The sequence below is a fragment of the Nerophis lumbriciformis genome, linkage group LG01 (assembly GCF_033978685.3).
Source record: "Nerophis lumbriciformis linkage group LG01, RoL_Nlum_v2.1, whole genome shotgun sequence".
NCBI classification, from domain to species: Eukaryota; Metazoa; Chordata; class Actinopteri; order Syngnathiformes; family Syngnathidae; genus Nerophis; species Nerophis lumbriciformis.
The window spans coordinates 39,875,149-39,901,710 of record NC_084548.2 but is presented as its reverse complement, the minus strand read 5'-3'; the positions used below and the strand labels follow the sequence as shown (position 1 = coordinate 39,901,710).

At 41.1% G+C, this 26,562-nt stretch overlaps 1 protein-coding gene across 2 annotated transcripts in view; it reads right to left on the bottom strand.

The window, feature by feature from the left end:
• The window catches only part of LOC133619882 (metabotropic glutamate receptor 7-like), a 279,178-nt gene that overhangs the window by 127,454 nt on the left and 125,162 nt on the right, over nt 1–26,562 (bottom strand). For both annotated transcript variants that reach the window (XM_061981152.2, XM_061981153.1), the window contains exon 2: nt 7,090–7,306. In XM_061981152.2, the coding sequence (XP_061837136.1) occupies nt 7,090–7,306 (217 nt within the window). The remainder of the gene's footprint in view (nt 1–7,089; nt 7,307–26,562) is intronic.

Here is a 26,562-nt window from a genome sequence, read left to right as displayed (position 1 = left end):
AAGACTATTTCATCTCTACAGGCCTGTTTCATGAGGGGGGTACCCTCAATCGTCAGGAGATTTTAATGGGAGCATCCGCATACCATGGTTTATATAGGGCACAGAGTGGGTGGGTACAGGCTGGCCTAGGGGCGTGGTGATTGGTTCATGTGTTACCTAGGAGGTGTTTCCGTCTATGGCGGCATGTTGTTACAATTTCGCTGCGCTTGTTGAGGGATGACAGGTCTGGACGGTAGATAATAAACAGTTTCTCTTTCAAACATAGGTTGCATCTTTTATTACCACTATTGTAAGGTGTGCTGGATGCAAGAATTTGCCATGTTATTGAATATTCAACATTATTGTCTTTGAGGTCCCAAATGTGTTTGCTGAGTTCTGTGGTATTTCGCAGGTTTTTGTTCCTGAAAGAAGCCTTGTGGTTGTTCCATCTGGTTTTGAATTCACCCTCGGTTAATCCTACATATGTGTCGGATGTGTTAATGTCCTTGCGTATTACCTTAGATTGGTAGACAACTGATGTTTGTAAGCATCCCCCGTTGAGGGGGCAATCAGGTTTCTTTCGACAGTTACATGCTTTGTTGGTTTTGGAGTCGTTCTGACTGGGGGTCGACGGCTCATTTGCAATTGTTTTGTTGTGGTTTGAGATGATTTGTCGTATATTGTTCATGCAGCTGTAGCTCAATTTGATGTTGTTCTTGTTGAATACTTTTCTTAGGTTGTTGTCTTTGGGAAAGTGTTTGTCAATCAGGTTGAGGAATTTGTGTCCAATGTTCGTTGAGACGTTTTTGCTGTATGGGGGGTTGTACCAGATGATGCCGTTTCGTTTTCTGTTCTTTTTTGGCTGGTTTCCTGGCGTGGGTTCATAGGTGAGGGTGAAATTGTATCCGCTTTCATCAAGGGCTTTTTGGTACGGGGGGGTTGCTTGGTCAAATTCAGCTTTGCTAGATGACAGCATCGATAGCCTTTTATTGATTCCGGTAGGTATTCTTTTCGTGGTGGTGGGTGGATGGTTGCTGTCATGGTGCACGTATTGGAGTGTTGGGTTGGGTTTCGTGAATGGTTGGTAGCTGTTATTTCTCAGGTTGAAAGTGACGTCAAGAAAGTTGACGGTTTGCTTGTTGGCTTCAATCGTGATCCGTAGGCCGTTCTCTTTGAAAATTTGGCATATGCGCTTCTTGGTATTCTCGCTGCTCCTTGGCGAGGCGCGACACACTGCCAGTCCGTCATCACGGTAAATACCAAGGTTCAGATTGAGGCTAGCGAGCTGGGAGAGGAGGAAACTCCCAACGAGTTCACACGTTTCTGCTCCGTCAAAACTTCCCATAGTGACGTCAAATGTTGCATTGTTCTTTTTTTGCCATGGTGTACTGTTGTGGATGAGAATGGAGTTTTTTGCGTGGATGATGATGTTTCTTTCGTTGCCTGTGATTGAGTCGTAGTCTGAGGCGAAGTCTAGTGCTTGAGTCAGTAGGTCTTGCGTGATGGAAGGGTAAAATTCCTCGATATCAAAGGAGATAAAGTTGTGCTGTTGTTTGTCTTGGATGTTGTTGAACCATTTGATTACTGCTGCTGTATTTCTCCATTGGTTGAGTGGTGTTTTGTCCTTGATTTTTGTGTTGACTCTGTCCAGGATTATTTTGCTGATTTTTCCTATTTCAGATTTAGTTGGGTTTATTAGTCGGCATGTTGGGTTATTTGCGAAGTTGGGTTTGTGATCCTTCAATGTGATGAAGGCTTCCTTGTTGGCTGTGGCGTCCACCCTGTCCTCAACGTCCAGTTCAGCCGCGATCCTTTTATTTTCCAGGTGGATGTTCTGTAAGGTATTGGGTTGCGCTTTTTTGTATGATTTGGTGATGCTTCTGTCCAGTAAGGTGTGGTGTTCTGGTATGTCCATTCTGTAGAAGTTTGTGGTTTTATCGGCAGCTATGATGAGGTTGTTTACTTTCTTGATGCGCTCCTTGTCATTTTTCAGCTTGGTGAGGAGTGGGTTGCGGATTGGCTTGAATTTGACTGATTGTATCATTTTGAGCATGTCGTTCTCAAAATCCTTTAGTTCCTCAACTGTGGGTGGGTTCTTGGTAGATTTGAATCCGTAAGTTTCCTTTTGCATTCCTTTTGTTTCAGGGTGGAGGAAAAAATGTGCTCTCCACCGCATCCTTCTTAGGAAGTGTTCCGTCTTTTCTATGAGCCTTAGCTTGTAGTCAATCTGCGCGGGTATGGGAATGTTCTTCGTGGAGTAGTCGATGTTGAATTTTTCCATTTCTGATCGTCGTACAGTGCTCAACAAATGTCAATTTGGAGCGGAGTATATGTCTTAATAAGGTTATCCAAAAAATAGTGCTCGATACCGTAGTAGAGCGCAATATATGTATGTGTGGGGAAAAAAAATCACAAGACTATTTCATCTCTACAGGCCTGTTTCATGAGGGGGGTACCCTCAATCGTCAGGAGATTTTAATGGGAGCATTCGCATACCATGGTTTATATAGGGCACAGAGTGGGTGGGTACAGGCTGGCCTAGGGGCGTGGTGATTGGTTCATGTGTTACCTAGGAGGTGTTTCCGTCTATGGCGGCATGTTGTTACAATTTCGCTGCGCTTGTTGAGGGATGACAGGTCTGGACGGTAGATAATAAACAGTTTCTCTTTCAAGCATAGGTTGCATCTTTTATTACCACTATTGTAAGGTGTGCTGGATGCAAGAATTTGCCATGTTATTGAATATTCAACATTATTGTCTTTGAGGTCCCAAATGTGTTTGCTGAGTTCTGTGGTATTTCGCAGGTTTATATATATATAGTTTAGGTCAGGAAAAAAAACACAGAGGCTATATCATCCCTACAAGCCTGGTTTCCCTGCGAAACAGGCTTGTAGGGATGATATAGCCTCTGTGTTTTTTCCTGACTTAACGTATATTTATCTCTACCCCGGTATTGAGCACTGTATAACGGATAAACCAAAGAAACCTTGACTATATATATATATCCATCCATCCATCCATTTTCTACCGCTTATTCCCTTCGGGGTCGCGGGGGCGCTGGAGCCTATCTCAGCTACAATCGGGCGGAAGGCGGGGTACACCCTGGACAAGTCGCCACCTCATCGCAGGTGGCGACTTGTACTTGTACTTATACATATATATATACATATATATATATGTATATATATATATATATATATATATATATATATATATATATATATATATATATATATATATATATATGTGTGGGAAAAAAATCACAAGACTACTTCATCTCTACAGGCCTGTTTCATGAGGGGTTCCCTCAATCATCAGGATATATATATATTTTTTTAATATATATATATATATATGCTGTATATATATATATATATATATATATATATATATTAGGGTTGTACTGTATACCGGTACTAGTACAGTATCACAGTACTAATAAATCAAAAATGGTACTATATTCTGTTTATAAAGTACCGATTTCCAATTTAAAAAAAATTTTTTAACGGGTATTACGGCACGCCGTCACGTCATGACATTGCTGGGTTTACGAGTCGAGGAGCGTGTTAGGCAGCGCACAATCACAAAGTACTTACAAGCAGACACGGTGTGTAGACAGAAAAGGGTGGACTGCACCCCTCGGGTCGGGAGTGAAGTTCTGCCCCTCAAGTGGAGAAGTTCAAGTATCTCGGGGTCTTTTTCATGAGCGAGGGAATAATGGAATGCGAGGTTGACATACGGATTGGTGCACCACTGCACTGGTCTGTTGTGGTGAAGAAGGAGCTGAGCCAGAAGGCGAAGCTCTCGATTTACCGTTCAGTCTACGTTCCTACCCTCACCTATGGTCACTTGTTTTGGGTAATGACCGAAAGGACAAGGTCGTGAATTCAAGCGGCCGAAATTAATTTCCTGCTCCTTCACATCGAGAGGAGCCAGCTGAGATGGCTCGGGCATCTACTACAGAAGCCTCCTGGACGCCTCCCTGGTGAGGTGTTGCGGGCATGTCCAGCCGGTAGGAGACCTTAGGGCAGACCAAGGACACGTTGGAGGGACTATGTTTCACAGCTGGCCTGGGAACGCCTCAGTATCCCCCCTGTAGAACTAGAGGAGGTGGCTCGGGACAGGGAAGTCTGGGCATCTCTGCTTAGACTGCTGCCCCCCCGTCCCGGACTCGGATAAGCGGCGAAAAATGGATGGATGGATTGATCTAAATATACAATATACTGTATATGTATAAATGTACATTATAATGTCTTCAAAGTTTTTTTTTTACTAAAATATGGAAATTTTTGTGGTTACAACAAATTATTCATGTCTACATTGATTCTTATGGGGAACTATGCTTCACTATGCAAACTTTTCGGATTCGAACCATGTTAAAGAACTTATTAAATTCGTAAATCGAGGTTGTACTGTATAATGAGGATTTTTTGTATGCCTAATTATCACATAGCTATAAATTATTATTTTTTTAGGATTAATAAATTAGTAATCTAGAAAATATAATATTTTTGAAGAAAAAAAGCTCAAATGGACATATTGTATTAAAAAAACCCTCAGTTTTAATCAAAATCTGCAACTTTGCGGCTTTGCAAACGCTCAAACATGCATAATGCTTGCTTTTCTGATTATCTATTAAAGGTGGCAGAACATATGAATACTGTCATACTGTACATAACTTGAAGTACAATTATATTAATGCATTAATATCAGATATCAATACTGTGTCAGTCCGACATCCAAGTATAGTGGTATTTAAACTTACAATGTGTTGAGATACAAACTATGTCACACAACCAAGAAGTTGAGGTTCTACTGGATGTCAGGATGCACTCTAAAAGGGGAACTGCATTTTTCAAAATAGTAGCCTGTTATTCACAATCATTATGAGAGACAAGCATATACTGTACGTCTATTAAAAAAAACACTTACAATATGCGGCGAATGGGAGTTCCCTATGTTGCCTTTATCCATTCATCTATTTTCTACCGCTTGTCTCTTTTAGGGTTGCGGCACCAGCAATCGGCAGGGTACACCTTGGAAAGCCCTCTAAAACAACTTTAAAACCTTGTATTAATGTTTTATGTACACGCTTTAAATATATATAACATGTAGTCACAGACATTTTCATTGCAATATTAAATACGTAGAATATTTCCCATATTTTGATCATTTTAAGCGTTACCAGAATTTTTTTTTCCTGGGCACATTTATTTCAGTGACCATAGCAATGTACTTCTTACTTTCGGCAACAAACACGTGTGTTTTCCTATCCTGGCAGACTTGATAAGAGACGACGAAGATGACTATTTTTGGCTTTTTGTATCTGGCAAGGAGGATACTGCTCAAAGAAACTTCATCCCAACGAAAGACAAAATGTTTGTGCTAACAAACCCTGCTTGCCCAAAATCAACTGGAAATGTCACCGGCCAACTTGACCAAATGGACAAATACCCATTGAGTAAGTCACTATAATATTGATCATGATACATGTAGCACACCATGCTATTGTTATTACAACTACATACACTGTCGAGCTAGCTGTTTACAAACAAAACATGAATTGTGGTCTAATACTTTACAGTTACTGTAATATGATTGTTCATGTTTTTCAGTCAGTACAGATTGGTGTCCTATCTCATTATGTTGTGCATTACAAACACAACAGCTGGTCAGCTGTTTATGACTAATGCCGTAGCTTGCCGTCAATAGGCGATGTGTTACTATGTTAGATAAACAGATCCTTGGTGTACCCTCTTACAATAACAATGCTGCTACAGCCGGGTTATTATACAGAAATAAATGAAGTAGTATTGAAGTATTGTTGGCGGTTTTTGGATGCATTTTGAATTTTTATGATTTAGAGGCAGAATTAATTGCTCCTATTAGCACCATTGCTCGCTACCTCGAACGAGCCGATTATTACAAACTAAAATGCAAAAATGCGATTGTGAACAATAATCGAAATTCCAAAAAAAGTGTAGTTCCCCTTTGAAGATAAGTCAAGAATTTAGCCAATAGTCATGACTTGCAGACAATTTTGGATCGTGACCATCACTTTCCATCGAATGACTGACATTTTACATCTGAACTGCATGAAATAATGGCTTTTTCATCAAATATACACAATTGTGTAGAACGGTTGGATCACATCATGAGTTTGGTGAGCACATGTTGTTATACTTTGCCGGCTGTCGTAACGTAATCATCAAACACATACTGTAATACTTACTTTAATTCTAAATGCACCTCTTAAATGTTGCTTGTGTTAGGCAATTAAGGCTATATTATTGTTATCGTTGGAAAAATCGTATGATAATTGAATGCTCAGACCCACCACTGGAGTCTAATTGTGAAAGCTGGAGATTGTAGGTGGACATTTGGAACACAACAGGTTTATTCTCTGGGTTATTGTGAATTACTTGACATTATCTTGGAATTATATCGTTAATTTTAAACCGATCAGGGCTTTTGGCTGTATGTACCTGTATGGTGTTTTGAATAAATAAGACACTTGCCAAAAGGGGTATGGATTCATTTCTAAAAGGATGACATATCTAAATGGCTGCTGCCTCATACAAGCAACCAAAGTGGTTTGTTCTGGCTGAGTACCAAGATGACTGACAATCATTACCATTCTCAGTGCTGAGCACTCTCAGTAGCTGGGATACACAAAAAGAAAAAGGATGAGGATGAGTGAAACAGAAAGGAGACACTGTAACACAAAACCCATGCCAAATTCTCTTTTCTGGGTTGTCCAGAGAAAATAAATCGGACACGTTCACACGATTCCTAGTGTGCTTTTGCAAATGTAAAATGCTAAAACGGTTACATAAAAAAACAACAACCCCGCAATGCTCATTATTGTGATATGTTCTCTACAAGGTTCTTCTGTGTCTGTCTACATCTCCAGTAACACTCTGCTGCTCACTGGGGAGCTGAGGCAGGAGTTGCCAAACATCAATAATTAATTTTTCCAAAACAAGGAACATTAAGAGGAATTGGAAATGCAAAACAGATTTTCTGCTGGGTGGAAAAGGCCAAGTATGTTTTAAATAACACAAATGTGTTTGAGGAAAGAAAAAAAAACAACAACTTGGCTTCACTAACCTGCTTCTTTGGAGAGCTGTGTGAAAGCCTCCACTCCTTTCTCTCCATAGCTGCCTTCTGAAGCGATGGTGGAGACGTAACTCCATCCCAGCGCTCGAATTATATCCACCATGGCCTGGGCCTGAAAGGAATCTGGAGGAACCACTCTTGAGAAGAAGTCATAGCGCCGGTCGTCACTCAACTCCGGAGCTGTCGACGCATAGCTGATCTGAGGGATCTAGAAAAGGAGAAGAAAGGGAATGTTTACGTACTCTGGAAAGGGTCATCTTGGGTTCCTGGCTGAAGATAATCTTTTTTTCTTTTTTTTTTTTTTTTCTGTCCTGTCCAGCTTTTCAGGCAAATCATATAGTTGATGTAGATGCCCATGTTGGCTGTTCAGATTTACTTTACAAAAGAGAAGTGTAGGATACTTCTCTTGTTGCCTTATTTGTATTTGACTTTATTAAATGTATTTATATTATCATTTAGTGCAGCCGGGCCGGAGCAGGAGGGGATAGAAAGAGAAAAAAAAGAAGACAGAGGGGAAAATTGTGGGGACAAGAGGGGGATTAGACAGAGAGACAAAAACAACAACAGCAAACAACAACAACAACAACAATAGAGCAACATCAGCAAATACGACATGTACAAATATGATGGTAAAAGTAATAGCAAATAAGCAGTTAGCGAAAATAAAAAATAATACAGAAATGACAATGAGCATTATTACACTACAAATGGAGCAATTCAAATACCAATAGAAATAGCGCTATTGATAATGAACAATACCAATACTTTACCTTTATTATCAACAATACAGTTGTTCAAATGCAACGATACATATACGTAATGATTACTTGAGATACGAAAGAATGCAGAAAAAAGGAGGGGGAGAAAGAGAAGCAACCTACATTAACCTTGTAGATTGTTATAGTAACAACAGGTTAAGCTTTGTCCGTGTGCCATGTGTTATACCCAGTTTACCCTAGGGCAACAACGTTAATATAAAGATATGTATATAAAAATATGTATATAAAGATAATCAACCATGACAATTTGATAAACATGGGCTTATGCATTCAGCTACAGTATTTCTTGGCAGACACTTCCTGCAATTTCAACGGTAAAAATGTACAATTATTAGAAAAAGAATGACAGTTATGGCAAGCAGATTTATTTTTTTTAATCATTGTTTTTCTTAAAATACACTTTTTTTTTTTTTTTTTGGATAAGGACAATGTTTTATGAGCACACGTTACATACTACAATATTTTAGCCAGTGCTAATTCTCAATGTCACTCCCTCGTTGGGCATGTGCACACAATAAAGCAATACAGTTAAAAACAGTCACAAACAATAACAGGGCAGACAACACAATACATAATACATTATATTAGATCAGAGATGGTCACATGTCTGGCATGTCATTAAGAAGTCCCTAAGGCCATGTCCACACGAACACGGAGAGTTTCAAAAACACATATTTGGGCTTAAAACAGTCTCCATCCACACAAGTGTAGTTTCAAAACTGTCTATGTCTACACACAAACATACACTTGCTATCATGCACATTTTGTCCAATCAGAAGCCTGAACAAAGCAGCAATAGCTGACTTGTTGGCATTACATCTCCTATTATGTTTATTTTGAAATACTTTAGACAGACAATGACATGTACGTTCTACTTAAAACTAGCCTGCATGTACACAGAACCCTGGGAACATTATGTATCTTTTTTTTTTTCAGTGTTTAAAGCGTGCATGCATGCCTGTACCGCTGAAACTCCACACTCATAGAATTATAACATGTTCAGCAACATGGTGATGTATTACATGTGCAGTGAAGTGTACACTATTTGTCAAATCAGAACACACTAACGAGCCAAGGAAACCCTTTTGCATGTTTAAGTGCCTATGTAAAGCGAACGTACGTTTGTGTGCCGCTGCAAAACTATCGGGAAATTATAAAGCATTTAATCATGGATATAGTGATATGGTACATGTGTAATGAAGTGAAAATTGTATTTAACATTAGTACACACTACAAAGAGGACGCTACATCATGTTTTTTTTATTTGCTTGGTCGCTTTTTACGCGCGTGCACGGTCAAAATGAAAGCATGACACGTAAGTTAAATAAGGACTGAAAACATAACATAATGTTGCACCTTTTTTATGACACAGAGCAAAAAGTCTTGCTTGTCAAAGCTGTCCCATCAGGTGGAGGTCCGACAGCAATCGTATCCAAAACAGCTGACTGTCATTAACGCTGGCGGGAGTGTCGCAAAGCCCATTTTGATGTGTTTTTTTTATTAATGTTGAGTGAAAATAGCAGTATGTTTACGTTCAAACATACAGTTAGTCCTCTTATGGCAAAGTTGTTGAGCTTATAAATGACAGCACACAACCGTGACGTCATCACAAGTCTCCGTTTGTGCCGTGTACATGCATACGCTAAGCAGAGAGTTTTGGAACTCTACACCTTGGCCAGCGTTTGCAAAAGTCTGCCTTTTAAAGACAAAAGTATGCGTTTGGGTGTGGACAAGTGGCCTAAACACAGAGATGAGTATGCGTTTATTAATTATCTGTGTTCGTGTGGACATGGCCTCAGTTTGTGTTTGAGAAGAACCCTGTTTGTTTCTCCCTTCAGCTCCGCAGATAATCAGTTCCATTCTTTGGTGCCTTGTACCGTGAAAGCGGACTGACCAAAAGTTGTTCTGCGTGTCGGGACTCGACAGTTTCCACTCTGAGCTCCACTGGTCACTGAGTCCACTGACCTGAGAGGAACTATACAGTCATGGAGAACCTTAGGGGCCTGCGGATGCAGGTATGTGTGCATATGTTTCAAATGTGAGAATTGTATGTAGTTTTCAAGAGTTAACACTTTCAAGTTGCTCAAATTTACACAATGATGGAACCAAACAGGCTTCTTATCTAAAATTTGAGTGGCTCTGTTATAAATCATTTGAAGAGGTTTGGCAGCGGTAACTGTGGCCTGTGACCAAGAGCTACAACAGTAACTTAAGTGTGAAAAGATCATTGCATGCACAAAACTATGAGCAGCGTGGAATGGCAGGCAGTCCCTGATCAGTCTAAATGTGTAAAGGTTTGCTTTAGCAACTCCGGAAACCTTTTTTATGTGACTTTCAAAACTAAGGTGTGATTCCAGGACAACCCCCAGATATCTAATCTCTGAGACCGTGAGTGCAATGCTGACATCGCCAAGAAAACACACGACTGGAGGAAGCAGGGGAAAATTAAAATTTTGCAGTTGAATTCAGAAAATTAATCTGCAAGCTGAAAGGAGGTCCAAGTAGAAAGGAACGGGACAAATATTAAAGTTCACAGCGCTTGGACAACAATGACAACGATAATGGAATCTGACGTAAAGACATCTATATTCAACAACAACACTACCACGTTTCAAGGGACAACTGACTAAGAAGACCTTGATTTAGAAGCACATTCATCTACACTCACAGACATTCATAAGGAAACACAAAAGATTGGTGGACAGGAAAATATAAAACTGAAAAACACTGCATCCTTGATCATAAATGTCTAGAATTGGAAAATGATATAGGTCCAGATCCATTTTTTTCTCACATATCAGGAATAATGGTTTTTACTAGACAGAAGTACAATGACAACAATAAATCCGACAAACTGTAAATTATTCATTTCAACAGCAGATGCTTGTATGAAAACTACAACAACATGAAGCATGAATTTTTTGGAACAACTTAACAAACCCTTTAAAGTTTCATCTCAGATGTATTTAAATGTTTGCGGACTGGATTAAGGTAACCTTTACTGAACTCAGTAACAAAGTAATTTTCTTATGTGGTGACTTCAACATTGACCTCCTGAACCCCGATAAGCAAAAAATGATGACGTCAGAGATACAATGTACAGCATGAGTTTGTATCCTAAAATCACAAGACCAGGCAGAATCAGAGGACACTGTGCCTCGCTCATAGGTAATATGTTTACTAACAATTTTGATAATACTACTACGAGTGGTCTGCTAGTAACCAACATCAGTGATTATCAGCCAGTTTTCACACTCTATGAAGAAAACAGCAGAAAGAGGAACATGGACGACAAAAATACTTCGAGAACACAGGGGACACAGGGAAAAGTATGAATACTTTTAAGAATTATCTGAGAGAGCAAAGATGGGACAATGTGTACAGTGAAAATGATGTCGATGACACATATGGAAATGTTTTCAATACTTTTATGATGCTTTATGACAAACATTGTTTATGGCAACAACATAGTAAGATATAGAAGAAGAACAATCAACCATGATTGTCAAAGTGAGTGAAAAATGTTTGTAACAAGAAAAATACATAATAAAGAACAGGGATGTCTAAACTTTTGGGGGCCGCATTGGGCTAAAATAATTTGGTCAAGGGCCGAAAGCCGACTGAAAGTATATATATATTAATCCCTATTAATCCCCTGGGGGGGGGGGGGGGGGGGGGGGGGTGCCACCCACATATGCGGTCCTCTCCAAGGTTTCTCATAGTCATTCACATCGACGTCCCACTGGGGTGAGTTTTTCCTTGCTCTTATGTGGGCTCTGTACCGAGGATGTCGTTGTGGCTTGTGCAGCCCTTTGAGACACTTGTGATTTAGGGCTATATAAATAAACATTGATTGATTGAAATAAAGCTTAACGTGCTACCGTACAAACCAATACTTAAAACAATAAACATTTAGCTAATAAAATCAATGAAATACCTAGACTAAAACACTTTCTGCGAAGCATAAGAGACACAAAACATGCAAAATAGCGTTTTTTTTATAGTGTGTCTATTTATTTTAGCTATTAAAAAAACAACTTAAGGCTTTCAGTGTGTGTATAAGTACTTTTGAGTTCATTTAACAAAATGGCAATTATAATAATTGTGCTAATTTTGGTCAAAATAGTTGTGATATAAAATCAATACATGATAACAGTATCATCAAGCCCCAGTGCCCTTAGAAAAAAAAAGCTTTTTTGAATGCCAACAAATAAATGAAAAGGTAACAATAAAACAATATATAACAACTGGACAGAAGTTATCATAATCAGCTCATTTTTAGATGTTCAAATAATCACTTGGATAGTAGAAGGATGAAGACATATTTCGACAAGTTGGTACACTTTGACAGCCAATTTATATCTGGGAATGGCAAGAACCCCACACGAAAAGACGCTTGGTTCCAAACCCCTTGTCCTTGCGAGGATTCTTCATCTAAAACGAGAATACAACATGATTCTATCAGTCGGCTTCCTGATGACTGCAGACATTGTACAGTAAGTGATGTTTTATTATGTTTGTTGGCTCTTATGAAGTCTGCAGTGAGCAGTAATCAGTGACGTTAATCAGTGATGACTTTTGATCGCATTTATTTATTATTTAAAATGCATTTAAAAAATACATTTGTTGTCATGTCTTTCATAATGATTGTGAAAGATAGGCAACATTCCCCCCAAAAGTGCACTTCCCCTTTAAGAGCGCTTTATAGGTGAGTCCCATTTGTTACGGTTGGATCGCATGTTTTTGCGTGGGACGTTTTCCCAGGATGCAGACGGAAACTTCGGAGGCAATATGCAGGTAGGACAACGATTTAATGTCCAATAAATCAGACTGGATACAAAAATAAACAAAACAAGCCGGCTTATAGTATGGGAAGCTAATTGAGTAGTTAACAAGAAAGCTTAGCATGAAAACCAGAAAACAAATGGTAAAGCTTAGATCAGGAATCAAGCATACTTAGCCGTAACGTGTTGCATGGAAGCAAACAAGGAAACCAGAGAGTGGTGAACAGCGGGAATAAGTAGCTCTCTGATTAGTGCCCAGGAGCAGGTGAGCATCCCAAACACTAATCAGAGGCAGGTGAAAACAATCTGCAGTCATGGCAACTAAAACACAAACCCAGCGGTGCTCAAAACAGGAAGTGAGGGAATCGAAAACTACACAAACATGATCCGTGCAGCGGATCATGACACCATTACCACCATTGTTAACTGACTTTTCCTGGCATGTATTTACGAGTTAGAATGCATAAAAAAAAGAAAAACGTCTGTGCTTGTCTCAAATAAGTACTGTGAATAATTAGGAAAATTCCTAAAAAAGTACAGTTCCCCTTTACGAGTTGCAATACTTATATTTATTAGAAATAAGTTCTCATTCTGAGTGAATAAAGCAGAAGTTAGTTGCAGCTTATGTTTGTTAGTGTTGTAAGCACATGTATATAATTTGAACATACATTAATTGTGTGCTTTGATGCTCCGGTTGACATACTGGTTGGCAAATCCACCAATCAATGAATGTTTTGCTCTATTAATAATTGATTACTTGAGCAAGTGTAATGTATTCCTGATGTAAATATAGTGAGAGTTACCACGGCACGCGTGGTTGTTTTGTCAGCACCTCCTTTCATCACTGAAGCATTATCGAAGGGACTTGTCTTTGCTGCTTGTTAGAAAGAGAAGCTACACTATCTCATATGCACTCACTAAATGCAGCATGTCTCTCGAGATTGGTCTTCAACAAGAGAGCGGATCTCGTTGAAAAGTGAAGGGACTCAAAGTAATGGCTGTACTGATAGACTCAGCTGGAATCTCATGCTTTGAAATGTGCTCAACAAATCTGTATCTTACAAAGGAATAACAACACCACAATGTAAAAATATGACTTATAATTCAAAAGGCTATTTTCTTCCAGTGAGAGAAAGCCAACCGCCGTTCAGAACGTGGAGATAAAGCTTTGTTTTTCCTCATGGAAGCTGAATCGCTTTGATTCAATACAAGGAAGTTGCACAGAACATCAAGTATGATGTCACACGTGAGGAGACGCAGTACAACTTGGGAATAAAAAAAAAAAAACATTAACCCCAAAAGTGTGTTTTTCTTTTTGCCTGTACAGTTTTGATGGCAACCCTGGAACAGATACATTTCTATTTAGTTTGTTAGTCTAATTTAGAAACATTTCAGTAAGATGTACAGTATTCCTAACAAAGAATCCAATAGTATTCCCAAGGCCAAGAATTGACTTTCCTCCTCCCCTCACCTTTTTCAAGCACTTTGTGAAAAAGTAGCTGTCCTCGTTAACAACAGCATTTTAATCACCCTCATTTATCATGATCAACCAACTGATGATACTGTCAACTCAGCAGTCTACATGTAAATAGCCCAAATGATCTCCTTCTGCAAAGGGTTGACTCAATCAAACTGTCAGAAATATGCAACATAACATTTTTTTTCTAAACGGTCCAGCAACCTCTTAATTGTGGGCTTAGTTATTTTTCTGCCTTATAACCCCTATTTGGAGTAACCTGTTGTGCCGTTTTCCACTGATAACGCTTTCCCAATGTCTTATGTTTTAAAGAGTATGTTTTCTCATCTTCCTGCAAGCACTGTGAATCATCACTGAACCAGAACACAGCCAATGCGTAGGAGGAAGGATTGATGTCGACTTTTCCCCGCAGAGACGACAGCTGGCCAAATTTCTGATTAGAATCAATCAGGAGTTCACGTTTGATTAGGATCAAGAACACCTCCAGACCAATTTGTCCAAGAATGGTGCACTCAAGAAGTTTCACTTTCACTTTCACAATACCAATATTTTGGTACCGCTACCAACATTATTTCGATACTTTTCGGGACTTTTTGATATTTTTCTAAATAAAGGGGACCACAAAAAATTGCATTATTGGCTTTATTTTAACAAAAAATATTAGAGTACATTAAAGATATGTTTCTTATTGCAAGTGTGTCCTTAAATAAAATAGTGAACATACAAGACAACTTGTAGTAAGTAAGCCAACAAAGACTCATAATTGGTCTGCTGACGTATGCAGTAACATATTGTGTCATTTATCATTCTATTTTGTCAACATTATTAAGGACAAGTGGTAAAAAATTAATTATTAATCTACTTGTTCATTTACTGTTAATATCTGCTTACTTTCACTGTTATTTTTTTCCAGATACGGTTGAAAATATAAACATTTAGATTCACCGGTCACAACATTAGTTACACCTGCACACACTCCAATGGATACAGAGCTTAATTAAAAACTGCTTTTTGCAGAATGTTTGTGTGGAAGGGGCGTGGTCCACGCGATCCCTGCGGGCAGGGTGTGTAAAGGTGCTGGCCATGAAGGAGCAGACAGGTGAGTGGATATCTGATTGATTGATTGATTGATTGAGACTGTATTAGAAAGTTGCACAGTGAAGTACATATTCCGTACAATTGACCACTAAATGGTAACACCCGAATAAGTTTTTCAACTTGTTTAAGTCGGGGTCCACTTAAATTGATTCATGAGTGTGTGAATGGGTAAATGTGGAAGTAGTGTCAAAGCGCTTTGAGTACCTTGAAGGTAGAAAAGCGCTATACAAGTACAACCCATTTATCATTTATCATTTATGATACAGATATATACTATCATATATACTATCATCATAATACAGTCATCACACAAGATAATCATCAGGGTGTTTACATTTAATTATTTACATTATTTACAATTCGGGGTGTGGAGGGGGTGGGGGGTTAGGTTTGGTTGTTATCATCAGTCATCAACAATTGAGAACAGAGAAATGGATATTGAAACAGTGTAGGTCTGACTTGGTAGGATATGTACAGCAAGTAGTGGACATAGAGAGAGAGAGAGAGATCAGAAAGCATAAGAAAAGTATCTACTGTGGCGGGCACTAGGACCATGCTCACACTCAGCAGAATGGGTGTGGTTTGTGTGTCTTCTTGGGCACACTATTAAAGTGCATATTTTGTATTATTGTACATTCTCATGTTGGCAGTCTTACAATAAAGACCTGAGAGAAACAACGCTGTGTTTCTTGCATTTGCCACATTGGTGACCCCGACAATGTTTCACGCAGAAGAGGAAGCAGTGTCTTCATCGGCCATGTCGCCCCAACTCCAGCAACCTGCATTACCCGCGGGGACAAAGCTTCCGGAGTTCTGGCAGAGCGACCCGGCATCATGGTTCCAGCATATCGAGGCACTTTTCCACCTGCGAGGAATCGCCGGCGACGACTCCCGGTATTACTTGGTCGTAACAGCCCTCGACCAGGCAACCACTCGCCGCGCAATGCAGCTGTTGCGAACGCCTCCACAGCGCGACAAGTACGCTGCACTAAAGAATCTTCTACTTCGGAGATTTACTCTAACTGACGCTGAGAGAGCAGATAGACTTCTTTCGCTGAATGCCGCCAACGGCTCGTCAATCGACACTTTTGGCTCCAGGTTGGTGACTGTGTGCTTCCATGGACGCAAATTCCAGTGGGATTTTGTCATCGCCGCCATCACGGTCCCCATTATTGGCGCGGATTTTCTGTGTGCTAATGGACTGCTTGTTGATATTGCTAACCGCCGATTGATTGATGCTGTGTCTTTTTCAACTTTTACATGTCAGGCGGGGGGACTTGGACCGTTAACACACGCTAATTATTTGGTATCTGGTGACGTTTTTCAGCGTTTGCTGGCGGATTTTCCGTCATTAATCACTCCCGCTTTTTCTACCGCGGACACTAAACACGGTGTTGAACATTTCATTCCCACGCCAGTTTTTGCGCGCGCGCGCCGTCTTGACGCGGCTAAATCGACCATTGCTAAAGAGGAGTTTGCTACTATGGAGCGTTTAGGCATAGTTAGGCGTTCTAATAGCCCGTGGGCCTCGCCTTTGCACATGGTGCCTAAGTCAGACGGTTCCTGGCGGCCGTGTGGGGATTTTCGCCGCCTTAACAACATCACAACGCACGACCGCTACCCTATTCCGCACATCCAGGACTTTTCGGCGCGCCTGGCTGGCGCCGCCATTTTCTCGAAGGTAGACTTAGTTCGTGGTTATCACCAGGTGCCGGTGCGTGCTGAGGACGTGCCCAAGACCGCAGTAATAACCCCGTTTGGGCTTTTTGAGTTCCTGCGTATGCCTTTTGGCCTGAAGGGGGCAGCACAAACCTTTCAGAGATTAATGGACTCAGTTTTGCGCGGCCTCAATTTTGTGTTTGTTTATCTCGACGACATTTTGGTGGCGAGTCCTTCAGCCGAGGAGCACCAGGCACACCTAACACAAGTGTTCACGCGTCTAGACGAGCACAGCCTGATCGTCAATCCTTCTAAATGTCAGTTTGGGCTGTCAGAGATCGATTTTTTAGGTCACCGTATTTCGTCACTGGGTGCGATCCCTTTGCCTTCGAAAGTGCAAGTGGTGGCAGATTTTCCTCGCCCCTCCACTGTCAAAGCTCTGCAGGAATTTTTGGGCATGATTAATTTTTATAATCGATTCCTTCCTCGCGCTGCCCACCTCCTGCAGCCTCTTTATGGTGCCTTACGGAACAAAAAGGCCAGCGATTCCATCGAATGGACTCCTCAGCGAGTCCAAGCTTTTCATAGGGCTAAATCCGCGCTCGCAGAGGCTGCTCTCCTCGCCCACCCTGTTTCCGCGGCACCCGTGGCTTTGACAACGGACGCGTCTGATGTCGCCGTGGGTGCTGTGGTTGAGCAGCGGGTGGCGAATGTATGGCAGCCCCTTGCGTTCTTCAGTCGTAAACTGCGAGATAACGAGCGGAAGTATAGTGTATTTGACCGAGAGTTGTTGGCACTGTATCTTGCAACACGCCATTTTCGTTTTCTGTTGGAAGGTCGGTCCTTCACGGCTTTTGTTGACCACAAACCCCTGACGTTTGCTATGTCAAAGGTCACAGAGCCTTGGTCAGCCCGTCAGCAGCGTCACTTGTCGGCCATCTCCGAGTTCACTACGGACATTCAGCATGTGGCCGGTAAGGCCAACCCTGTGGCTGACTGTCTCTCACGCGTACTTGTGTGTCCCGTGCAGCTCGGTTTAGATTTTTCGGGAATGGCCGCTGACCAGCCCGACGACCCCGACATCCGTGCACTAAAAACTGAAGGTACGGCGCTTGTGCTCGAGGAGGTGGTGGTTCAGGATGGCAGTCCCGCCCTCCTCTGCGATGTTTCCATTGGCCGCCCTCGGCCGGTTGTCCCAGTAGACTGGCGCCGCCGGGTTTTTGACGCAATACACTCCCTGTCGCACCCTGGCGTTCGGGCTTCCGTCAAGTTGGTTGGTGCAAAGTTTGTTTGGCCTGGCCTTAGGAAGGATGTTAGGCAGTGGGCAGCCGCATGCGTGGCATGTCAGCGCGCCAAGGTCCACCAGCACACTAAGACGGCCCTCGAACCATTTTCGATTCCGGTCAGGCGGTTTGACCACGTGCACGTGGACTTAGTTGGCCCCCTCCCTCCGTCGCAAGGTTATACACACTTGCTCACGATGGTAGATCGTACTACCAGATGGCCAGAAGCAGTTCCTCTTTCCTCCACTGCCTCTGTAGACGTTGCTCGCGCGTTTCTGTCAGCTTGGGTTGCGCGTTTTGGCACGCCGTCCGATATCACCTCGGACAGGGGATCCCAGTTTGTGTCGGAGCTTTGGTCAGCGTTGGCGCAGTCCTTGGGTGTGCAGGTGCACCGTACTACAGCCTACCATCCCCAAGCTAACGGCTTATGTGAACGTTTTCACCGGTCGCTTAAGGCAGCATTGCGTGCGGCGCTCGTTGATAGCAATTGGGTTGACCGTTTACCTTGGGTTATGCTCGGGTTGCGCTCAGCCCCTAAAGAGGATCTCGCAGCGGCCCCCGCTGAATTAGTGTTCGGTCAGCCACTTCGTGTCCCAGGGGAATTTTTACCTGAGGGTTGCACCCCGCGACCTTTTCCCTTTTTGTCGAGGGGGTCCTTGGCTCCCGGCCCGGTCCACCACTGTTTCCCTAAGTCGTTTGTGCCATCAGAGCTTAAGTCTGCCCGTTTTGTCTTTGTACGTCATGACGCTCACCGTTCACCCCTCCAACCCCCTTACGATGGCCCATTTAGGGTGCTGGAACGCGGTCCTAAAAACTTTGTGCTGGATATGGGCGGGCGCAGGGAATGCGTTTCTCTGGACAGGCTTAAACCGGCGCATTGTGTTGCAGGTGAAGAAATACTGCCGGGCCAAGTCCCCCGCCGAGGTCGCCCTCCAAGATCTGTTAGGGTTGAATGTTCTTCGCCTCCACCGGGCCCTGATATCTCTTCTGCCCCACAAGGTACACCTGCTCCTCCGCAGGATGGACATTCTAGCCGTTACGGCAGGCGAGTGAGGCCCCCTGAGAGGTTTTAGTTTTCCCCATAACTTGCTGTCTGGGTGTTCGGGGGGGGCTGTGTGGCGGGCACTAGGACCATGCTCACACTCAGCAGAATGGGTGTGGTTTGTGTGTCTTCTTGGGCACACTATTAAAGTGCATATTTTGTATTATTGTACATTCTCATGTTGGCAGTCTTACAATAAAGACCTGAGAGAAACAACGCTGTGTTTCTTGCATTTGCCACACTACATTTGATTGTTTACATTTGATTATTAACAATCCGGGGAGGGTGTTAGTTTAGGGTTAAAGTTGCCTGGAGGTGTACTTTTATTGCGGTTTTGAAGGAGGATAGAGATGGCATACCTGCCAACTACTCCGGTTTTCCCGTAATTAGTACGGTTTTCATCAACCTATTCCGGGTTACGGTTGCAGTGATAAAAAATACGTTTTTTCATTAATTAAAAAAAAAATTTTTTTTTAAATGCGCGAGGCTATTTATGGTACGGTTTTCATCAACCTATTCCGGGTTACGGTTGCAGTGATAAAAAATACGTTTTTTCATTAATTAAAAAAACATTTTTTTTAAAAATGCGCGAGGCTATTTATAGCACCGCTGCCAAGCACGAGGCACCTGTTGTCATTATTTCCAAACGAGCGAACGATCATGGAATCAGCCGGAGAAAAATCGCAAACGAGTCTTAAACCGAAAAGAAAACTGCAGTCATTCCGTGAAGAATATTCAAAAGCCTATCCGGGAATAATTATCCGTTCCAAAAAGGGTGAAAACTACGCGAATTGCACCTTGTGCAGACAAGATTTTTCGATCGGACACGGAGGAATTAGCGATGTAAAAGACCACGTTGGGACAAAAAAACACAAGTCTAATGCCATTGCTAGCGATACAAGTGGAAAACTTTCAACGTTTTTCGGATTTTAGCCACAAAAAGGTAATGACACCAATGTTATCTATTGGAATTGTTTAGTACTGTTATACTGTTAAAAGTGTTTATACTATTTATGCTTTCAAGTCCAAGTTGAAGAAATCTTGTTAAATGTTGACAGCATAACTACCAAAATACAGAAGTATGTCCTTAATATTTTTGCAGTGCTATTTCTGTTGAAAAGTTAAAATGATTACATTAGAGATGTGATGTGCCACTTTTCAAGTGTCTGATGGCTTAAATTAATTTTCATTAATTTTTCATATTTTGAATTCTTTTGAAAGGGTTACAAAAAAACTACATTTGAATTGTAATTCCATGCTATTGACAGGACTATTAATTTTAATGAAGTTAGCTTACCATGTTTACAGTATGATAATTGTGATAGAAATGTGAATTTTAGGCACAGAACATTTTTTACAATTGAACAAGGCAGTAGATTATACAAGCTTGGACAGAAAGTTAATAATGACACCAATTTTTTTTTTTTATGGAATTGTTTAGTACTGTTTTACCATTCGTTTACTGTAAAAAGTGTTTATACTGTTTATACTTTCAATTAACAAATTGAAGTCTTGTGAAAGGTTGACAGGATAACTGGCATTAACTGTCAAAATAATTTCAAACTATTGAAGTTAGTTTACAGAATAAACATGTCAATCAACCCATATGATTTTTGCTGTAATATTTTTGTTTTGAAAAGTCACTGTGACTGATAGAAAAGTGATGGTTTTAGCAACATTTTAACCTGTCTGAATGCTAATAATCATTTTGCGTCGGGGGGCGAAGCCTGAACCCCCCACCAGGACTTTGTCCTGGACCTACCGGGGCCTGCGGCCCCTGGACCCTGGCTACTAGGTTTTTCTGATTTCAAAAGTTGGCAGGTATGAGATGGCCTTTCTTTTACACCTGTTGGGAGCACATTCCATATTGATGTGGCATAGAAAGAGAATGAGTTAAGACCTTTGTTAGATCGGAATCTGGGTTTAACGTGGTTAGTGGAGCTCCCCCTGGTGTTGTGGTTATGGAAGTAGTTTGACATGTACTTCGGTATCAGGGAGGTGTAGCTGATTTTATAGACTAGGCTCAGTGCAAGTTGTTTTACTCTGTCCTCCACCCTGAGCCAGCCCACTTTGGAGAAGTGGGTAGGAGTGAGGTGGGATCTGGGGTGGAGGTCTATCTGGAATGAGATATCTAATCACCTGTCTCTTTATTAGCAGTGTTGGAGACCATGAGGGGAGGCAGATGGTGACAGGGGAGAAAGAAGGAGAGGAGAGGAAAAGAGGACAATTGCTGAAAAGCACGAGAAAAACGTATAAATAAAATCCATTGTAACCCTGAACCCGAGGGCGTGTGGCCGTGGTCTGTTGGTCCGAGAAGAACTCAGCATCAGAGACTTTCACAGTATGTTACTCCATTTCACAGGTCAATGTTATTATGCGCATGCCATGATTAGATGAAACTAATACTTTATCCTACCTTCTCTGGTGTTTCCTCAAACTGGCTCGTACATGCACGTGCATGCTAGAATTCTCCACTGATGCATTTTCTAATTCAAAGTAGTGTATAGTTCTAACTTATCTTTGTCAGTAGACTTGATATGGAACCAATAAAAACTACAACATTATTGACGGGGTGGAGACGCAGTTGAAGGGGCCCTGGCCTGGAGGAGAATTTCGGCACATACTGTTCATAAGACCACAAAACGGCGCTTTCTGAAAGCGGGATTGACAATGGTGTGTAAAGCATAATCTATGCAAAGTTTGAACCCTCATTACATGCTTTGTAGACCACAAGGAAGTGTTTAGATGTAGAAAAAAAGTCATTATATGACCCCTTTAATAATCAAATAATTATGTTTATCTCGCTGTGACATCACAACGTAGACAGACTGCATAACACAGTGAGCAGAGGCATCCAAAACTGCATGTAAGCTCACACCCAAACTCATGATTTGATGTATAAATAAAAAACACACAAATTATCGTAGGGCCCCTTTAAACACATAATTTAAGCATGTAGGCTAATTTCTCTTTTATTTTGAAGCACAGATAAAAAAAAAATCAAATCACACAAATGTTTGCATTGTTTGGCATAGCAGCATGCAAGCTGTTTTATAACATAGGGCAGGGGTCGGAAACCTTTTTGGCTTGCTGGCTTTGTTCTAACATGCCAGAGGCTGTTCACCTTGGAGACCTGCTGCTAAAAGCCAAAGTCGAAAACGATGCTTGGCTTAGAGAGCCATGAAAGCCAAAAATTTTAAAATGTATTTCCGTGAGAGCCATATAATATTTGTTTTAACACTGAATACAACTAAATGCGTGCATTTTTAAGTAAGACCAACATTTTTAGAGTATAATAAGTCTCTCATTCTTTTTAATAACATTGTTATTCTGAAGCTAACCAATAATAAATTAAATACTTCTTACCATTAATGTGATTTCTTGAACTGGTGCGGTAGAAAACGGATGGATGGATTAAAATGCATGAGAATGTTTTATATTTTGAACGTTATTTTTAACACGGTGATTACCAGTGGAATTATTCAGTACTAATCCTGTTAAGTAATGTCAGCTAAGATTTATCTGAGAGCCAGATGCAGTCATCAAAAGAGCCACATCTGGCTCTAGAGCCATAGGTTCCCTACCCCTGACGTAGGGGCTTATGTTTTAAATGATCAGAAGACCAGCTGTTTGTTACAGCTGTAATACATAAAGGTGCTGTTTGCAACGCGCTCACAGTTACAATTTTCAAACCAAACAATATAACAAGAGCACCATTGGCCAGTTTATGTTACCATTTGTGGTTCAACAGAACACTGTCACACAAAGTTCGATATAACACTGTCCAATATAACATAAAGTTATGTGTAACGCAATCGTGCCATGGACCCCTAATATTCACTGTTACTTTCCCACCAAAGACAGTTGTGTTGTTTTTCACCAAATGATTGCGTGGTTTACGCCAGTGCTTTTCAACCACTGTACCGCGGCACACTAGTGTGCCGTGAGAGACAGTCTGGTGTGCCGTGGGAGATTATCTAATGTCACCTATTTGGGTTAGAAATATGTTTTGCAAACCAGTAATTATAGTCTGCAAATGATGTGTTGTTGTTGAGTGTTGGTGCTGTTTAGAGCTCGGCAGAGTAACCATGTAATACTCTTCCATATCAGTAGGTGGCAGCCGGTAGCTAATTGCTTTGTAGATGTCGGAAACAGCGGGAGGCAGTGTGCAAAGAGGTGTCTAATGCTTAAACCAAAAATAAACAAAAGGTGAGTGCCCCTAAGAAAAGACATTGAAGCTTAGGGAAGGCTATGCAGAACAAAACTAAAACTGAATTGGCTACAAATTAAAAACAGAATGCTGGACGACAGCAAAGACTTACTGTGGAGCAAAGACGGCGTCCACACAGTACATCCGAACATGACATGACAAGCAACAATGTCCCCACAAAGAAGGATAAAAACAACTGAAATATTCTTGATTGCTAAAACAAAGTAGATGCGGGAAATATGGCTCAAAGGAAGACATGAAACTGCTACAGGAAAATACCAAAACAAGAGAAAAAGCCACCAAAATAGGGGCGCAAGACAAGAACTAAAACACTACACACAGGAAAACAGCAAAAAAAACTCCAAATAAGTCAAGTACACCTACTTTGAGACAAGAGCTATAGTAATGCGTGCACGGTTATGGTTTAAAGTCAAATCCAACAATTGCGACAACGACTTTATACTGTCAACTGAGTTTCTTTTTTTAATTATTTCTGCTGGTGGTGTGCCTCCACATTTTTTCAACACAAAAAATGTGCCTTGGCTCAAAAAAGGTTGAAAAACACTGGTTTACGCTACGCGACAGATACACATCTTCATTGCTACACTAAGACTTTCTTGTTGTTCGCCATTGACAAACCTTTGCGTTCCAGTTAGCCTCACACTAAGCTAATGCCCTGTATGTCTTTGTGCCTCGTACTGGAATGAAACAAACATTCTTTACCTGCAAGCTGCTTTCTGTCCTCCTTTGCATCCTGGGAGACACCACTTTCGCAGACATGCGACCAGATCGTAAAATTTACACAGTAAATATTTATGAAAGTCCCCAAAAAGGAGGAATTAAAAAAAAGAAAATAAATGAATACATACAATAAAATATTGACTCAAACCTACTAGTTGAGGGTCCCTGCCCCATTTTGTGATGTGGGAGCAACACAACATCCAACAGTCATGTCAGGTCACGTGAGGGCGCTATACACCACGCAGGTTTATCCAGACGAGCTACAGCACATAACTTTTTCCATAAAAAAAGGGTAAAAAATAAGGATTTCCATAATGCAGTCCCAAGAATAATGTGATCGATATTTTATGGACCCTAAAGACCACGTTATATCAAACTTTGTTTGTTTCAAAAACTGTCTATATTTTTCACAACAACATTACCAGCCTGAATAAAATAATTGTTGTTTACTCACCCTGATTCGTCAATACAAGAGCAGTCCAAGAGAAACAACAAACAATTTGCTAACAATCACTAAATAACAACACCTAAAGTTAATGAGCGTCTTTTATACTTACGCAGTTTCATCAATATGTGCGAAAAGCCGTAAGAGGGTGGTATGAAACGCAGAAAATACTTTGGAAATGTTGTGCCTTTTAGGAATTTGTGTAAATGTTGCAAACAGCCCTTTTACTGAATGAGCAGGTATCGGGACACCTCGGTCTCTTTGGACGTATCCTCGCTCATCCATGCAGATTGGACACTGGCCGAGAGTTGGTGGGCGGCCTAGGGTGGAATCGGCTCTCTTAGTTGCTTTGTTGGGTCTGCTCCTGTCTCTGGCCATGCTCTCCCTAGCCCAGCAGATGATGGCGTGGAACATCGCAGAGGCCACCACAGTGTGTATGTTTGTTTTTGTTCTTGTTGTTTTACTTTTGTGGCTGTGTGTAGAAGTGGCTGATTGCATCAGCTCTGCTCGTTTTGAATGTCGTTTTTAATGTCTTTAATGTCCTGTTTATGTGCGCTATGGCTATGAGGTTTTTTCTCCTTGGCCTCAGTCTGGACCCCCTCTCCAGGGGCCCAGGCTTAGACTGAATTTTTTTTTTCCTCACACCCCCCTCGTTTACCTGTTTCTCACCTTTTTTGTAAGGGGCGCCGGAAGTTGGCAGACCTGTCAGCGATCCTGTTCTGTCTCCCTGTAATGTTTGTCTGATCTTGAATGGGATTGTGCTGAAAATCTTAATTTCCCCTCGGGGATTATTAAAGTATTTCTGATTCTGATTCTGATTGACGGCTTTAAACATAACATCAACAAAAAAGGAATCAACCTTGGACAAATATACGATTAACTATCGGTGCCAAGTTTTCATATTTCTAGGAGGCAATATTGAATTCTGCTGGATATTTTGTCACATGCTGGCACTTTCTGACAATATTTCAATCAAAGCTGCCAGGTAAAAGCGTCCATCCATCTCTCTTACGTCTACTTCTAGTGATGGCTAAATACGGCGGTGGACGAACAAACAGTGATTTATTAGAAGGTCATGGTACATCTGGGATCAACATGCTCACCTCCCAGTGGACGGGTGGATGCACAAACATCAATTTCTCTTGAACAAAGTGCGGTAACTCATCATGCAGTCTAATGAAAGCACTGTATGAAAACCATCCATTTGTGTTAGGGTGATCAAAAGCAGCCGCACACTAGAGAAACATGGGAATGAGAACACAGCAGCCGGCTGATGGGATCACCTCAACTTGCAGAGTGTGAGTTATAGCTTTGACCCGCAACCCAAAGCGGGTCAAGCGCACAAAGCTGACAAATTGAGAAGCAGACAAATCTCAAGCTAAAGATTACTCAATGTCTTTCAAGTTACCCTGCCGCAAAATATTTTTAAAAATAAAAATCACATGCAGAATCACCTTCTGTAGAGACTCCTCCCATCCCCACCAAGGACTGTTTTCAATGCAAAGAGGTTCTGCAGCCTCCATAGCAGAACCTCCAGGTTCTGTAACAGCTTCTTCCCTCAGGCCGTAAGACTCTTGAACGCATCATAATAATCCCCCAATAAGGGATTAACTCGCTGGAATATAAAGACAATATAACATACATCCTTAAACGTGGATGCATATGCAAAAGTGCAATATGTTTATCTGTACAGTAATCTATTTATTTATATCTGCACCATATGTCTCTTTTATCCTGCACTACTATGAGCTAATGCAACAACATTTTGTTCTTATCTGTACTGTAAAGTTCAAATTTTAATGACAATAAAAAAAAAGAGTCTAAGTCTAAGTCTTTGTTGTGTATTAGCTATTGATGGAATTGATTCAAAGAGTGGTGCAATCCAGTGTTTTGCATTTAAAAGACTAAATTTTCCTACATAAATAAGACCTACTTTGTAGCAATGT